General features: G+C 38.0%; 1 protein-coding gene across 6 annotated transcripts in view; it reads left to right on the top strand.

Annotated features, from left to right (window-relative positions):
• The window catches only part of RBMS3 (RNA binding motif single stranded interacting protein 3), a 733333-nt gene extending 721961 nt beyond the window's left edge, over positions 1-11372 (top strand). For 3 of the 6 annotated variants that reach the window (XM_069770881.1, XM_069770870.1, XM_069770862.1), the window contains exons 14-15: positions 1264-1391; positions 5262-11372. In XM_069770881.1, coding sequence (XP_069626982.1) covers positions 1264-1391; positions 5262-5268 — 135 coding nt within the window. In that variant the 3' untranslated portion in view covers positions 5269-11372. Of the gene's footprint in view, positions 1-1263; positions 1396-5261 lie in introns of those variants that run through there. The other 3 variants (XM_069770900.1, XM_069770910.1, XM_069770892.1) reach the window with 1 other exon arrangement.
• The last annotated feature ends 2135 nt before the right edge of the window (positions 11373-13507 follow it).

The following is a 13507-nucleotide window of genomic DNA, read 5'->3' as shown; positions in this document are numbered from 1 at the left end:
ACTGGTATATTCATGCCTGCTAAAGTGACATGATGCCATAATTATCTACTAGAATAATCAAAATATTATCTGAATATATAGCCTGTCTTGCTCCGATCCAGTGATGATGATTATTGTTAATGTTTATCTGTATTCATGTAGCATCATGAACCAGGACTCTACTATGCTAGATGCTTCACAAGCAGAGATCAAAAAACACAGTCTCTGCCCCAGAGAGCTTAAAATCTCAAGACTAGATGGACAAAAGCAGAAGGAAAAAGATAAGGAAGTAGACAAAAAAAGATAATACTGACACTCTGTTAAGCAATAGATATGAAGCATTTCTGAAAAATGAAACTGGTACTTTTAACAGATAATTTCAAATAAACTACCTGTTGTTTACACAGGACTCAAATAAAAACAAAGCAAGTGCTTTGTGCTCCCTCTTCTGGCTCTGTTGTGTGCAATACAGTAGTAAAGCATGTTCCCTGAAGAGACCTGCTAGTGTTACTCATGTGACCAACACACCAAGCATGAAAGTAAAGGAAAGAAAATAAAGCTTGCTTTGAAAGCGTACAAGAGCACTTAAAAATAATATTATTCAGCCTGTCTAAATAGGATAAGAAATAGTGCATAATGTTAAATTCATACATATCTTTTCTGTGTTATCTTTTTTGCAAACATATAAATAAAACTTCATTGGAGCTTTGACTTAAAAGATAAAAGTCTTTAGTGTGAAGTAAATTTATTTTTGAAGGGAAGCAGTGTGTAGAGGAGTACAGTATTTTTCTGAGGCAGCTAAAATTCTGTTGAATGTGTGCTAAACCAGAGAGCAGTGGGCCTAGATTCTGCCTTTATCACATTGCAAATCAAACAAAATAAGTGTGAACTCGCTGTGAAGTTGGGGTAGGTAAGTGAAAATCAGAAGAGCCATACGTATGTTGTAAAAAAGACAAAAGGTAAAATCCAGACTCCACTGAAGTCAGAAGTTTTGCCTCTGGCTTTGAATGGGCAGGGAACTGCCCTCAAAGGTGGAGGTGTTTTCCACTGCAGCTTGTGAGAGCAAAGTACTACAGGAGCTGGTATGCTAAGGAAGCTTCTTGTTGCTGGATTAGCTCTCTAAAACTGATGGAGTTTGTTGTGTTAGCATGTGGTTCTGCTGTCTCAAACTCTCTTGACCTTTAGAGAAATACAGGAATGGTGAGCTGGTGCTGAGCTCTTTTATGTAATTCACTGCGGTGAGTAAAATTAGTAATTTTTTCATGTTCTCATTTGATTCCCTAGGGTGTTGTTGCTGATACTTCTCCACAGACAGTAGCATCTTCATCACAGGAAGCCAGTGGTCAACAGCAACAGATGACAGTGGAAACATCCAGTGAACACGCGCCTGCATATTCTTACCAACAGTCTAAGTAAGTAGGCATACATTTTGTAACCAGAAGATTTTGTTTCTTGATTATAGCGGGCCAAATTCTACTCCCCATTTCAGCAATATGAATTCTGAGTAGCTTCGTTAAGTTCAGATGAATTCTGGATATATAGCAGTGTAATTAGCAAAAGGTTTTGGCTGATGGCCTCACATTTGCAAAATGTCCTTGAGTTCATGCCTGCAAAGATATGATCTCTAACTGTCTGCTGCTTTTGTGGACTCAGAAGGATCTCAACAACTGTGTTAACAATCATCACACTAGGCTAAAGCAGCATCTGGCATCAGAGGTTAAAAAGAGGGCTTAAATTTTGCAGTGGTGAAAGTATTGGCACAGTACACATGTAAAGGCTTCTTTCTGAAAGTGTAGCTAATGAAGCACTATAAATTGCCCCAAGTTGGTATTTGTAACTATGTAAAACTGGTGCTGTGCAGACACTGAGTGGGCAAGAACTGGAAATGGAAGAAGGGATAAGAAAGGGATGGAGAGAAACACTGCTCTGTCTTTCCCCTGTCCTCTGCTCCCTTTCTTTGCTTCCTATGGAATACCTTGGAAAATTCAATATTTATACACTGACAGCTGGATCTAGAACTCCTAAAGAGTCCCTTCATCTTCACAATAGTCCTCAAAACATTCCTCTCTGCGACATTAAAACTAGTCCTCACAAAGGGAAAGTTACTTAGTGACAGGGTACTCATTGGGACTGATCAATGTTGGACAGATTCTAGGAAGGAGCCCAAACATAATGCTTTATTAATACACGTATATTGAACACCCACGTCACTGTGAAAAGAGAATTACACATTTTTTATCTTGGGGACGGAAGCAGACAAATAGCCAGACAAGAAATATGTTAGATATGTCAGTCAATGCATGATGACATAGTAGTTATAGAGGCATAAGATACGTGCTGGTATAGGAAAGATTAGAATTATACCAATCTGTCAATTACTATACTTCATCTTTGACCTCTGGAAGTGGAAGATGCATTTATTTGTCTAACATATGAGTAACAAATGGTTTCAGATCACACAATGTCCCTTTTTGACCGCCATAAAACGTAAGACCTCACTATTTATTACATCATGCCAATATTTGTCTATATGTACATATTACAAAAGCAATTGATCACAAGCTTTTTGTTGATGCACCCAACTGGAGCCACAGTCTATGCATGTGTATCCCTTCTAGGTATCAGTTTCTCTAGCACCTGTAAATAAATGATGGCAAAATACTTACAGAATATAATGGGCAAAGAGAGAAATATATGTGACCATCCCATCCTGTTGGCCTGTTTTGATGACTCTGTTCTGTAGGGGTTTGATCTGACCATTCCTGTGTTCCAGTTCCCTTTTGCTTAAGTCTCAAAGCAGAAGGACTTAGGCTCAGAAACACTCATAAAGTAGCTGTGATCAGCGGATTCTGGCATTTTTCCCCCATAGGAGGAAACTACATTGCAATTCTTTATTGAAATTGGTGGTGTTTCTTGCCAGTGTGGTGAATTCCTACCTTCTCTGAGAATGAGATCCCTCATCTTTCCTTGTCAGCTACTGCCTTTTTGCAATGATGGATACACTTCTAATGGCACTGGCATTTATATTGAGAGGAATTTCTTTCTTTTTTAATCACACTGGCAGATCCACTACGGATTTTTTATTATGATTAGTTTCAGTATTTTTTTCTGAAATGTGCCCTCTATTTATATCTGCCAGTTGTGGACAGAAATGCAAAGTGTGGGAAGCTGTAGATACAAACCAAAATATACACAATCTCTGTCTTAAAAAGAGAACTTCTGCCGGAATATCTCAGTAACCTTTAATATAAAACCAAGTGAAGTTATTTTGTAATTAAAATATAGTTTTATTAATCTGCTCTTCAAAGGGCTTATTTATTAATAGCAAGCATCATGCCCAATATACAACAGCTGTTTTCAAAGCGAGATGAGAGGAAGTAATTAACATGACCAGACAATGATTTTGTCAGATATAGGCAAAGGCAGACACTATAAAATTATTTCATAGGAGCTGACCAGTCAGGAGAAAAGTTATAAGAGTATATTTCATTATATTTCTTTTCCTTGCAACAGTCATGAAATTGCAGGCAACAAAGGAGAGGCAATGTACTCAGAATGAACTGGGTGGTATAAGGACTGTACTCTCTTTGTAAGTAAAAATAAACCACAAGACTTAAAATTTGAGTTCCACTTTTTAAATCAGCATACATGTTCTTTATTTAATATTCTGGCTGCTGTACTTGAGGATGCCACCTCTAGATGTTCAGAAATGATAACTTCATGTCAAAACCTGGCTACCTATTGTGTAGCAATATAGGAGAAACAGCCCTTGGTTTCTGAGCAGAGGACTCAACTCTACGAGGAAATCACCTTAATTATTTTAGACCCAAACTCCCTTTTTTCCTTGTAAATCTTTAATTTTGCACATAAAAGTGTGAATTTTATGAAGTGCAGATAAATGGAGATCCTTCCCCCTGAAAAGTGTAGTCTGTTACCTCTAAGCAAAACTCTGCTGGACAACATACTCTGATTTTAAATGTGGAAAGAATTACATTTTTCTGGAGCCTTTTGTGGGCAAAGTCAATGCCAGGTTAGATTAGAGAGTGTGTGCTGTGACCCTTCAGTGGAATTGGTCTTTCATACATATGGTGGCCACTCGAGCCAGAGGGGCAGTAAAACTGAACAAGGTGAGCATTCAGCTTGAGTACTCCTACCAGAAGTTATGCATAGAAAACCCTAAGAAAATAATTAATTCTTGCTTTCCACATAAATCTGTTGTTACATTCAAAATATTAATTTTCAGGCTTCATGCAATGAAAAAGTCGTTTGGTAAATTTAATACTTAAAATTGCAGTTAGTTTTATGTTTACCATCCAGAGAAATAGTTCTGTGGCAAATGTTATGTCATCAACATTCTTCACAATTTAACTCCTAATATTAAAATTAATTTTAAACTAAGCAAGGCACATGCGTTAATGCTTGCAAAAGGAAAGGTGCTGGATATTCTTGTGTTGAACTTCATCTGGAAAAGGATTTTTTCCATGCAAGTTTTGAGGACTGTAGGAAAAGCAATAGCTAACCCTTACTGATAGCCCTAGACATGAAAACAGCGTTTTTATGTAGGTTCTGCATCTCCCCAAAGATCTCATATAGTCTTGCTAAGGTAAGTTTGATGTGACATATCTTTAAATGACATGAAACCTCAAAAATACAAAATGAGAGTTATCTTCTCTAAGAAAAAGGTTGATAGTTTAGCTTATTCTCTGTGCTAAATGTAAAAAGATTTGACACTATATGATCAAAAATTATATTTTTCTAATTAATATTATCTTGAATGTTTCTACTAAGTTAGCCATAACTGGCTCATTAAGCAGACTGCTCCACAGTCTAACTGTTCTTGCCATCAGAAAATGTGTTGGTTTTAGCAAATTGGATGTATCCTTTTATTGCAATTTTATCCTTAGTTTTATTATTAGTATCCAAAATAAAGAGTGCCACTTATTATTATGAAAATATTCGCTCTCTTATGGTATTACTCTTGAAATATTTACACAGTGTTAAGCCACGTATTCATCTCATTTCAGTGTAGGTAGACTGCCCATTAAGCATAGCATTAACAAGAGTTAAATTCATCTGCTTAGGATGTGTTAACATCCCAAAAGCAGGAGTTCCCTATTTCTGCCTGACTATTTTCAGCTTAGTGGTGGTATCATATTTAAACAGCTGCAAATTTAGTTTAGCTTGGATAACTTTTAAAGGGAATTGGGTGCAAAAAAAAGGAGAGGAGCCTATTTCAAAGTTGTTTTGACTTAATGACCACTTTAATTCAATTGTTTTTACAGACAATAAACAGGACTGAAGAATGTCGGTCTGAAATCTTTGCCTTGAATGGAGAAACTTCACTGAACAAGAAGTTGGCTTCCAGTTTGCACAGGCGTCAAATGAATGCTTTTTTTTTCTACCTTTCCCAACGAAAACAAAACAGTGTTTTTATGTGCTGTGCAAATGGTTCCGTCATGTAGTCTGACAATTTTATTTTTGCTATATTTTTTTTTTTTAACTAAAGGAAAAACCCAGAGGAAAAACACTGGGTTGACATTTCATCTGGACGAACATTTGAATTCAGAATTTACCTGGAGGTGTAGCTAGATTTTTTTTTTTTTAACAGAAAAACTGATGATGTCAAGAGGGAGCAAGTTGCGATGAAAACCAATTGTCTTCCTCAAAAATTAAGCTACTCTTTTTCTCTCATTTTATTTTTCTTCTTGTTTTAAATCTAGAGTGTTTTTTGTGTTTTTTTGATTTTTTTTTTTTTAAAGAAATGTTTAGGTAAGGTTTATCTTGAATCTTAATTGCCTTAATTTTAAGGACGTCAAAGGCTCTCAAGGCAAGCTGTCAACGTCTTGTTAGAAAACCCGAGAATGAATTGAAACTGCTCACACCGGTGCTGGTGCAGAAGTTTAATAGACTGAGTTTTTGGGGTGAACAAAAAATAAACTGTACAGTTTAAAAGAAAATGATTTTCTTCTTTTGAAGAAAAATTGATGATAAAGGAACTGTGGCAACTGAAAGGATTGGAAAAATGCTGGGACTTTTATGAACTTTGTCTTAAGTGTTGACAGAAAAAAAATCTAGAAGGCTAAAGCATTTTACAGTAAAGTTATTGAATTGAGAAAAAAACTTGCTGCATTATAGAGAATGCAGGGTTTTTTTCTTGCAGAATGCAGATTTTTTTATTTACAAAGCGTGATCGCTAGCAAAAGCATTAGTGCTTTTTATCTGCAGTCTTTTTTATGAGCTTTAAGAAGTTTTTAGTCTGCTTTGCTTGTCACATTGCAAAAACCTAGCTTAAGAGCATTAAAAAAAACTTAAGTAGATAGGAGCTTATGGTCAAAAAAGTGCAAAAAAAGCAATAGATAGAAGAAATTGTTGACAATTTCTGTAGTCTTTCCTAGTTGTGAACAAATGCAGCCTATGGATGGCCTATTTTATACCAAAGATGAAGTGACACCCTAACGCAGTCCAGAAGATAGAGGTTTTTTTCTTTTTTTATCTTTATTTGACCTACATGGCCGGACCAGTTCTTACTTTCTTGTTTGTTTAAACTATCTTCCACTGGTGTTTTACATACTGCATATGTTTATAGTGGAAATTTCGGAATAGTTGGTGTTAGAAGCTTGTTGATGGTGTGCTTTGGAGAACATCCCAAAGCAAGGGGGAGTGGGTTACCAACTAATCTGTCCAGGTGGACTTTAATTTTGATGAGTTTTTCTGTTAAATTGCCTGATCTTTGGTATTTCTACTGAAACAACAGTCTTCCTTCTGAATTCCAACATACCGCAGATTCATTTCTTCACCTCAGTCTTTGTCATCGTCCAGCATGCATAGCCACCTTAATTCTGCGTTTGTTTTTCAGTGATGCATTTGAATTGCCAGATAGATGCAAGAGAAAGCAAACTTGATCTTTGTTCTCATTTTAGCTCTCCCATACAAGCAGAAATGTTGAAAATGACTTAGTATTGTCATGCAGGCAGGAAGTCAAAAATTATTCTTCTCTGCTATGATCTCTGTTGTCTTAATATGTGGGCTGACAATCACTAATTAGCATGATTAGGCAAAAAAAGGACACTAACTAAATTGAATCCACTGAAACCTGTTTTAGGAATAACAGTTATTTTCCATAGAGAAATCTTGATTATGGCCCTTACTTTTTCCAAACAAACAAACAAAAAAGGTGAGAAGCAAGTCAAAAGATGATTTTTTTCCTTAAGGAGGCAGAAGAGAAGCAGCATTTAAATATATACATACACATAGATCTATATGTAAAAATTAAACCAAACATTTTTAAACTTTCCTCCATCCAGAAGAGAGGGGAAGCTTCATCACATTTATTGTGGTGCATTAGAGACAGGGTATCCATTAAAAGTAATGAAATTAAAACATATATATTGGATCAATCTGATTCAGCTGCCCAATTCTAAAAAGAGACCTGTGTTTCCCTAACCTGACTTTTTTGGGGAAAAGAACACAATTATTTTTTTAAATTGATAAAACAAGATCATATTTTTTAACATAGTGTGGGGGGGAGGGGGTTTCCCAAGTAAATGGCTGCTAGATATGCAACATAGAAAAGAGAGAAATGGGAGTTCACATGGTTCTTCACCATAGGAAGAGGGCCTGATTTTCAGAAGTGGTAAAACTTCTTCTTTCTCCAGAGTAGTTGCTGATATTCAACACTTCTGAAAACCAGATGATGCCAAAGTAAAAGAAGAACAACATCCACAACATGTTTTTGATTCAGAAGAAACAAAAAAAAAAAAAAAAAGAAAAATCTGTTTCACATGCTGTCTCATTACTTGTTGCTTTTTGGGAATGGAACTTGAATTTTGTCCTTAGATAAAGGCTCCCTCTTTCTTTGGAGGGCATATGGGGGAAAAAAATCGAGCTAGCCTTATTTTCTTCCTTTCTACACGTACTCTCCTTCTGTCTGTCTCTGAATTCTTTGTACAAATAGAGATAACCCCGGGCACAAGTCAGTTAAATATTAAATAAACACATTTGTTTCTGTGTTCGTTCTAATGTGACACACAAAAAGTCTCATTTACTATCAACAATGAGGCTACAAGGTAGCTACCATGTGGCTGATGAATATGCTGAGGTACCTTCTTGTTTCTATTCAGAACTCTGCTGCTTTATTTATACATTCAGAAACATTTTTCTTATTTTTTTCAGCAAACAAAGTTAAACAATCTCAGTGGTTTTTTATTAAGCCAGGCAGGCAATGTGATACCATGATGCCTGTCACTTTAAAGTGTTTCAAGTGCATTCTGTATTAGAATTGTTCCCTTTTTTTTCCATGCCATAACGTTCAACAGTGGTTGAAATCAAAAGAAACAAAGCAAAGTAGAGGAAGAAGAGAAAATGGATCCCTTAAATACAATTGATCATCTTATTGATCCCCAAAAAAAGCAGTGAACCGGTACTTGACAGTCTATGAGTATAAACAATGTGAGCCTTGAGTATAAACAGTCATAGATCATAAGGTAAGAAAAAAACTTATTTGGAACATACAAAATGCTCAGAAACTTAAAAGTAAAAGTTAAAGATGAGGTAAAAGAGAACAGTGGAAGAGCAACACACTTGCTGCATGGGTGTTGTCATAGGACAGGAGTACTTGGTGGCCTCTGCAATCTAAAACTTATTTTCTTTATGTTCTGACTCATAAGAATTTTTGGAAGGTTTATTGTTATTATTATCTGTTTGAGTTTCTGTTTTCTTTTTCTTTTTTGAAGACCTGAATTTGTAAAGTCAATATCTATGTCTGTCTTACCAATTTAGCTTTAAATATCAGGAGGGTTCCTGAAAGGTTGCAGAAACAACTCTAGAAGTCTAAGGCAATGGTGCCTGGCCCAGAGGCCTAGAAGTAACATCAAATCCATAAGCTGAACTGCGTATGTACTTTCCATCACACCTGAATTCTTGTAAATAGTCAAATCTGGATGTTCAGGTTTGGTATTTTTGTTTTTACCTTAAAAAATAAATACAGACGGGGTGTCAGAAAAATATGAATTATGGCTAGAAAATTCTGAATACCTGGGCTCGTCACTTAACATTGGGAAAAAAAACCTATACAGTGGACCTGAAGAGAATATTATATTTGCAGGTGCTGACCCGAGTGTAGATCAGGGCACTGAACAGTCTCACTGTTCTCAGTGAGATTGCTGAGGGACTCTTCTTCCTATCTGGCTCTACTGCTGGTTTTGTAAGCACTTTCCACCTGTGACAGTCAGGCCTCAAATTGTGAATGTCCTCTTATTGCCTTCCAGTGAAACAGACTCTTGAAATGTCCTTAGCTTGTGCTTACTTGTATAGTTCTGTTTACCAAGAGACTGCCTTGGTTGTGTTGGTCAAGAAATCCACTGTAATGCAGAATGAGGCATATTTGAGAGCAATTGCATCATGTGGTATCATCTTCTGCTATGGATGCATGCCCAACTGTGGAAGATAAAGGCTGGTAATTAGAGAAGTGAGGGCTTAAACTTTCAACGGGCAATGGGCTGAAGCATTCGAATGGATTTTTACTCAAGTAAAAATCAAATGAAGGGTATTATTTATGTATGTATGTGTACCAAAACTCAGCAAATTTGAGGAAGCCTGCATTGTAATAAAGTTTATTTTTAATATGTCATAGTATTTGGATCTATATTATGTTGTTTATGGTACTGAAGGATGAGACTGATACTAAGTGTTTAACAAATCGCCATGCTTCATGATTTTAAGCTTGATGGTGCTCCTCATGCCACTTCATTTTAATGCTGAGGTTGACATGAGCAAAACAGGTTTAGGCAGACTCACTGAACTCCACCTATAGCAAGAGTCATGCTAAAGAGTGATAATGTGCTTAAAGTAATGAATCAATCCATTTTTAGTGATGAGACCAAATGTGGTAGTTGAAGATAGTAATGTTTGATACACACATGGTCAACATTTCCTTTCAAAACTTTATTTAACATGAAATTGGTCTGGATATAAAAGAAGTGCCCTAGGGTAAGGGATTTTCCTGGTCTTTCTCGGTAGCCCACATGAACTAAGAAAACAGTCACGGTGTGATGGAAGTGCAAAACAGAAAACAACAAAAATGCTGACATTTGGTGTATTACTCTTTTCTGTTTAATGACAATTGACTCTAATAATGAAGATTCCTTCATTTCTAATATGCATACACACAATCATGCACGCACACTTTCTCAGAAGGAGGACTGAGTGAGCAGCAGACTCCTCCTCTCCCTCAGTGGAACAGATTTCCAGAATCTCAGCAAGCAGCAAAGATGCAGTGTAAGGAGAGTTATTTTCCCCTCAAAAAGAGCACCAACTTTTTCTATATTGCTCCTGTCACCCAAATAGGCTAGAGCACTGTATGTACCCCAGAGATTTATTCACCTTTGTGCCTCAAAGCAGGCAGGAGACCCTTTCTTCTCCCCTTTATAAACATGCTCTTTGTTAAAATTAAACAGAAAATTATGAGAGAAAAACTGTAAAAAAAAATAAATCCCAGTGTTGGTTTAGCTTTCCATGATAAGAAACATTCTTGTGTTTACTTCAGTTGTTCAGTTCAGTTCTTAATTCCCCAACAGTGACAGCTGAGTTCTCTCACCTTAATAAAAATGTGTAATGAAGTGAAAAATGTCAGCCTTCGACAGGTTCACAAATCCATTTTTCCTTGTAGGGCCAAAGCCTGCAAGGTATAAGCACCTTCCAAGATCTGGATCTGTTGTATATGCCCAACATTAATTTTCTGCCTTTAAGTGTCTTTTTCTTGGGTAATAATTTTATGAATTTGGTGAAATTTACACTCAGTTATATTTTTAAAAGCCCAAAAATACAGCCTAGAGAAGAGAACATGATTTTATGTAACTAAAGTATTATTAAATATGCTGTATTCCAGAGTGGAAGAAAATTCTACTATCTTTTAGAGGCAAAACAATTTTATGTAAAACCAGGAAACGTACAGAATTCATATAGGAATTTTTGATTGTTTTCCTTTTTAAAGGAGAATGAACAGATTCTGTCTGTAAGAAAAATCAAAGCAGCTTTGAAAGCAGATGAACTTCCTATCAAGAAAACATGCTTCACACAAATGGGACAGAGGTTCTTTAAAGCCCTTACAGACCTCACTGTAGCCAAAATGTAGAATACAGAACCTCTGTGATACATTAAATTATGAATTTTATTTATATGGGCATCTGTGTGCTGATGTCTCCGAATGTCTTTGAAAGATCTGTACTGCTATGATTTTTTTTTTTTTAATGTTTTCCATTTGTACCACAATCCTAAATAGCTGCCATTTTCCCACTCCTGGGGCTTTCTGTAGATCAGTGGATGTTAGGTTTAAACTTCTGTTTTCTTTGATGAAGCTTTCAATAAAAAAATAAAGAAAGAAAAGAGCTGGGTGACTCTGTGTTCTTGTGGCATCTTTCTGCAGAGGCTTCCCGAGGCCGTGGCTCTTGTGCTGAGCACAGAGGGAGCGGAGAGGCTTTGCAGCAAAGTCTGCCTCCTCCGTGTCTTCACCAAATGGAAGGAGAGAATCGGAGAGACAGGACAGCTCTGTTGCCCTGTCAGCAGCACAACCACCCCTGTGTTAGGAGGTGAAATACAGGAGAAAGTTTTTCTCATACCAAGACTGAGTGTTTAATGCCAACAGGTATCTGCCGTCCAGGCTCTCAGCTGTACACCTGCTAGAAGAACATTGCCTCTGTTTCTGAGGCTTATTTTAAATAGTGACTTCAGGGCAAAAGTTGCCACATGGAAGACAGAAAATCTTTATTTACAGAATAAGTACAGCCTAAGTGGTGGTAGTGCAAGCCATACTTCATCTTGAAAGAGAACTGGAAAGTAAGTTGCCTCCTCGGCCACATCTCACGGGGAACAAGGAGGCTATTTGGCACACCCCCATGGCTGCTTCAGTCAGCAGCTCTCCTGTTGCCATGTGCATTTCTTCCCATGAGGGCCATTTCTGTGACGCAGGCGAGGGTGGGCTGGAAGTGTCCAGTAACTCTCCTCCCCAGCCAAGGAGCTTTATTCACAGGCTGGAAATCATTGAGTGCTCCTTTTTACCTACCGGGAATGTGGCTGTCTCCTTCGGCACTAAACATGTTTTGTGGGCTTGCCTGCATGCTTTCTTTTTCATTCTTTCTGCCCAATGAAATGTCCATGGGTGAGCATCTCAATCCCTTCAGCCTAATCAGGAAAGCCCAAAGAAATCTTTAGAAGACTGAGGGAGGAGGAAGCATGTGGTGAGAGGGTTTTTTTCAACTGCACCTATGCAGAAATGTCCATTGCTGCTGGCCACGATGATGGTGAGACAGAGGAAGGCAGGAGGCTGAAGCTACAGCCTGCCTGGCACTCTGAGTGGTAGCTGAGGAGCTTGGGGAGAGCAGCAGAAGGTGGGACACTTTGTCCCACCAACACAGCTGGTGCCAAGGTGGTTTATATCTGATGCTCTGGCATCAGGTTCAGCTTTGTCACTTCCAGGATTGCTCCGTTTCCAACATCATTCCCCTTTGAATTCTACTAACGAGGATATCCCTAACAATTGTGGTGCTAGTGGTTTTGGTTTTATTGGCTGTCCATGTGCATACAGAACCAGGCTAAGGGGGGGGTTGCGTCATCTTCCACAGCAGTGCAGGTAAGAAGGCTTTCTCCTCTCATCCTCTCGGTCCCACCATCAGTGTCAAAAAAAAAAAGTTAATTGGTAAATGATATGATCGTGTTTAACACTAAGTAAGTCCGCTATCTGTACTGTAGAATTAAAATAACAAGGACAAATGGGCCTTTGTAATGTGTGATGTATGTTGCTTCCAGATGGAGACAGTTGTGTTTATCAGTAGTCTGCATCTGGAATGGAAGTCCATGACTTCCATGTAGAGAAAGCATGTGCTCTGATTGTCACTCCCTGAGCTTTCAGGCAGAGGGGGAGAAAAAACCAAAACAGCTGGTGTAGAATAAACTGAGGATAATTCCACACTTACCAGGTTTAAATACATGTTATTTGTATTATTTTGGGTGACCAGAGGCTGCAAATGAAGAGCAAGGTCTCAATGTGCCGATAACGATCAGCAAACACAGAAGCAAAAGTTCAGGAGCAGACAGGACTGCAGCAGAAGTTACTGAAAGTGGCAAACAAACCTAAGTGTCTGACTGTTGGTAACCTTGCTGTAGCTCTTTTCTGTGCCTCAGCTCCTTGCCCCATTCTTGTCAGTCTGGTCTTCAGGAGAAGACTCTATGCTATGCGAAAGTCTCCATTTGACTTAGCGGAGCACAAACCACAGTGATAATTAATGGCCAGCAGAAGTGATCCTGAGGCTGCACGCAACAGGGGATAATTTTGCCAGGTAAATAGCAAGCCTGACTTGTTGGGAGCGTGCTGCCCAGCACATCCAGACAGGCAGGCTGCAACAGCCCACTGCTGCATGCAAGGCAGTCGTGTTGAGGGGAAGCAGGCAGGAGACATGCAGCTCTCCACTTAAGCCCTCCCAGAGCTTGTCAGTTTAGGGAAACACAGACATGGTCAGCAAGGCTTGTTTACCAG

Source organism: Haliaeetus albicilla, chromosome 2, assembly GCF_947461875.1.
Source record: "Haliaeetus albicilla chromosome 2, bHalAlb1.1, whole genome shotgun sequence".
Lineage (NCBI taxonomy): Eukaryota > Metazoa > Chordata > Aves > Accipitriformes > Accipitridae > Haliaeetus > Haliaeetus albicilla.
The sequence above is the reverse complement of the archived record's forward strand: the minus strand, read 5'-3'. Positions and strand labels throughout refer to the sequence as shown.